This window comes from Coregonus lavaretus, assembly GCF_964263955.1.
Source record: "Coregonus lavaretus genome assembly, contig: HAP1_SCAFFOLD_3494, whole genome shotgun sequence".
Classification (NCBI taxonomy): Eukaryota; Metazoa; Chordata; class Actinopteri; order Salmoniformes; family Salmonidae; genus Coregonus; species Coregonus lavaretus.
Genome location: NW_028163155.1, coordinates 57,501 through 61,055, shown reverse-complemented (window position 1 = coordinate 61,055; position 3,555 = coordinate 57,501). Strand labels below are relative to the sequence as shown.

Here is a 3,555-nt window from a genome sequence, read left to right as displayed (position 1 = left end):
GTGGTATCCCCTGTAGCGTCTTATTGGTGTTTAGGCTGTCAGTTTACTGTGGTATCCCCTGTAGCATCTTATTGGTGTTTAGGCTGTCAGTTTACTGTGGTATCCCCTGTAGCGTCTTATTGGTGTTTAGGCTGTCAGTTTACTGTGGTATCCCCTGTAGCGTCTTATTGGTGTTTAGGCTGTCAGTTTACTGTGGTATCCCCTGTAGCGTCTTATTGGTGTTTAGGCTGTCAGTTTACTGTGGTATCCCCTGTAGCGTCTTATTGGTGTTTAGGCTGTCAGTTTACTGTGGTATCCCCTGTAGCGTCTTATTGGTGTTTAGGCTGTCAGTTTACTGTGGTATCCCCCTGTAGCGTCTTATTGGTGTTTAGGCTGTCAGTTTACTGTGGTATCCCCTGTAGCGTCTTATTGGTGTTTAGGCTGTCAGTTTACTGTGGTATCCCCTGTAGCGTCTTATTGGTGTTTAGGCTGTCAGTTTACTGTGGTATCCCCTGTAGCGTCTTATTGGTGTTTAGGCTGTCAGTTTACTGTGGTATCCCCTGTAGCGTCTTATTGGTGTTTAGGCTGTCAGTTTACTGTGGTATCCCCTGTAGCGTCTTATTGGTGTTTAGGCTGTCAGTTTACTGTGGTATCCCCTGTAGCGTCTTATTGGTGTTTAGGCTGTCAGTTTACTGTGGTATCCCCTGTAGCGTCTTATTGGTGTTTAGGCTGTCAGTTTACTGTGGTATCCCCTGTAGCGTCTTATTGGTGTTTAGGCTGTCAGTTTACTGTGGTATCCCCTGTAGCGTCTTATTGGTGTTTAGGCTGTCAGTTTACTGTGGTATCCCCTGTAGCGTCTTATTGGTGTTTAGGCTGTCAGTTTACTGTGGTATCCCCTGTAGCGTCTTATTGGTGTTTAGGCTGTCAGTTTACTGTGGTATCCCCTGTAGCGTCTTATTGGTGTTTAGGCTGTCAGTTTACTGTGGTATCCCCTGTAGCGTCTTATTGGTGTTTAGGCTGTCAGTTTACTGTGGTATCCCCTGTAGCGTCTTGTTGTTGTTTAGGCTGTCAGTTTACTGTGGTATCCCCTGTAGCGTCTTATTGGTGTTTAGGCTGTCAGTTTACTGTGGTATCCCCTGTAGCGTCTTATTGGTGTTTAGGCTGTCAGTTTACTGTGGTATCCCCTGTAGCGTCTTATTGGTGTTTAGGCTGTCAGTTTACTGTGGTATCCCCTGTAGCGTCTTATTGGTGTTTAGGCTGTCAGTTTACTGTGGTATCCCCTGTAGCGTCTTATTGGTGTTTAGGCTGTCAGTTTACTGTGGTATCCCCTGTAGCGTCTTATTGGTGTTTAGGCTGTCAGTTTACTGTGGTATCCCCTGTAGCGTCTTATTGGTGTTTAGGCTGTCAGTTTACTGTGGTATCCCCTGTAGCGTCTTATTGGTGTTTAGGCTGTCAGTTTACTGTGGTATCCCCTGTAGCGTCTTATTGGTGTTTAGGCTGTCAGTTTACTGTGGTATCCCCTGTAGCGTCTTATTGGTGTTTAGGCTGTCAGTTTACTGTGGTATCCCCTGTAGCGTCTTATTGGTGTTTAGGCTGTCAGTTTACTGTGGTATCCCCTGTAGCGTCTTATTGGTGTTTAGGCTGTCAGTTTACTGTGGTATCCCCTGTAGCGTCTTATTGGTGTTTAGGCTGTCAGTTTACTGTGGTATCCCCTGTAGCGTCTTATTGGTGTTTAGGCTGTCAGTTTACTGTGGTATCCCCTGTAGCGTCTTGTTGTTGTTTAGGCTGTCAGTTTACTGTGGTATCCCCTGTAGCGTCTTATTGGTGTTTAGGCTGTCAGTTTACTGTGGTATCCCCTGTAGCGTCTTATTGGTGTTTAGGCTGTCAGTTTACTGTGGTATCCCCTGTAGCGTCTTATTGGTGTTTAGGCTGTCAGTTTACTGTGGTATCCCCTGTAGCGTCTTATTGGTGTTTAGGCTGTCAGTTTACTGTGGTATCCCCTGTAGCGTCTTGTTGTTATATAGGCTGTCAGTTTACTGTGGTATCCCCTGTAGCGTCTTATTGGTGTTTAGGCTGTCAGTTTACTGTGGTATCCCCTGTAGCGTCTTATTGGTGTTTAGGCTGTCAGTTTACAGTGTTAATACATATTTGCTAGTGTATGCATCATCACCTTTTTTTTTTGTCTTTCTTCAATTCCAGTGGCAACTAATATTGGATTTCTGTGCAGTGAAATTCAGTAGCTGCTAGCATTGATTCAATTCGAGTAGGCCTTCACTAACACGTTGGGCTACACAGCATGCCATTTAGATGAGGATCATATTACACAACTAACTATTTCATCCTAAGCAATTTACACAGTACAGCGGAGTGCATACATTGTGCATGTGATCCCTGTGGAAATTGAACCGACAACCTTAGTGTGGCTGTAGTGAGTGTGTAGTTGCTGATGTATCTTGTCTCACCCTGAGAATTTGGTCCCCCTCCTCCAGTCCCTCCTTAGCTGCTGGGCTATCCTCCAGGACTCCTGCTACAAAGATGCCCACATCGTTCCCCCCTGCCAGCCTCAGACCCACACTCTCCCCCTTCTTAAACTTCACCAGCTTCATACTCGGCCTAGGGAGAGAATACATGGGGTGGAATGGGGAGAGAATACATGGGGTGGAATGGGGAGAGAATACATGGGGTGGAATGGGGAGAGAATACATGGGGTGGAATGGGGAGATAATACATGGGGTGGGAGAGAGGACAGGGAGGGAGAGAGGACAGGGTGGGAGAGAGGACAGGGAGGGATGGGGAGAGAGGACAGGGTGGGAGAGAGGACAGGGTGGGAGAGAGGACAGGGAGGGAGAGAGGACAGGGAGGGAGAGAGGACAGGGTGGGAGAGAGGACAGGGTGGGAGAGAGGACAGGGAGGGAGAGAGGACAGGGAGGGAGAGAGGACAGGGTGGGAGAGAGGACAGGGTGGGAGAGAGGACAGGGTGGGAGAGAGGACAGGGTGAGAGAGAGGACAGGGTGGGATGGGGAGAGAGGACAGGGTGGGAGAGAGGACAGGGTGAGAGAGAGGACAGGGTGGGATGGGGAGAGAGGACAGGGTGGGAGAGAGGACAGGGTGGGAGAGAGGACAGGGTGGGATGGGGAGAGGGAAAAGACAGTTACAGACAGTTACAGACAGTTACAGACAGACAGTTAGACAGTTAAAGACAGTTAGACAGTTAAAGACAGTTAGACAGTTAAAGACAGTTAGACAGTTAAATACAGACAGTTATAATATAATAATAATAATAATAATAATATGCCATTTAGCAGACGCTTTTATCCAAAGCGACTTACAGTCATGCGTGCATACATTTTTTTTTTTGTGTATGGGTGGTCCCGGGGTTCGAACCCACTACCTTGGCGTTACAAGCGCCGTGCTCTACCAGCTGAGCTACAGAGGAGCTACAGAGGACCACAGTTAGACAGTTAAAGACAGTTAGACAGTTAAAGACAGTTACAGACAGTTAGACAGTTAAAGCAGTTAGACCGTTAAAGACAGTTACAGACAGTTAGACAGTTAGACGGTTAAAGACAGTTAGAC

At 47.2% G+C, this 3,555-nt stretch overlaps 1 protein-coding gene across 1 annotated transcript in view; it reads right to left on the bottom strand.

Annotated features, from left to right (window-relative positions):
• Positions 1-2,441: 2,441 nt before the first annotated feature.
• LOC311118434 (tight junction protein 1-like) overlaps positions 2,442-3,555 on the bottom strand; it is a gene marked incomplete at its 3' end in the record, with an annotated part of 30,568 nt that continues 29,454 nt past the window's right edge. Inside the window, exon 10 of the mRNA XM_084193235.1 lies at positions 2,442-2,592. Coding sequence (XP_084049361.1) covers positions 2,442-2,592 — 151 coding nt within the window. The remainder of the gene's footprint in view (positions 2,593-3,555) is intronic.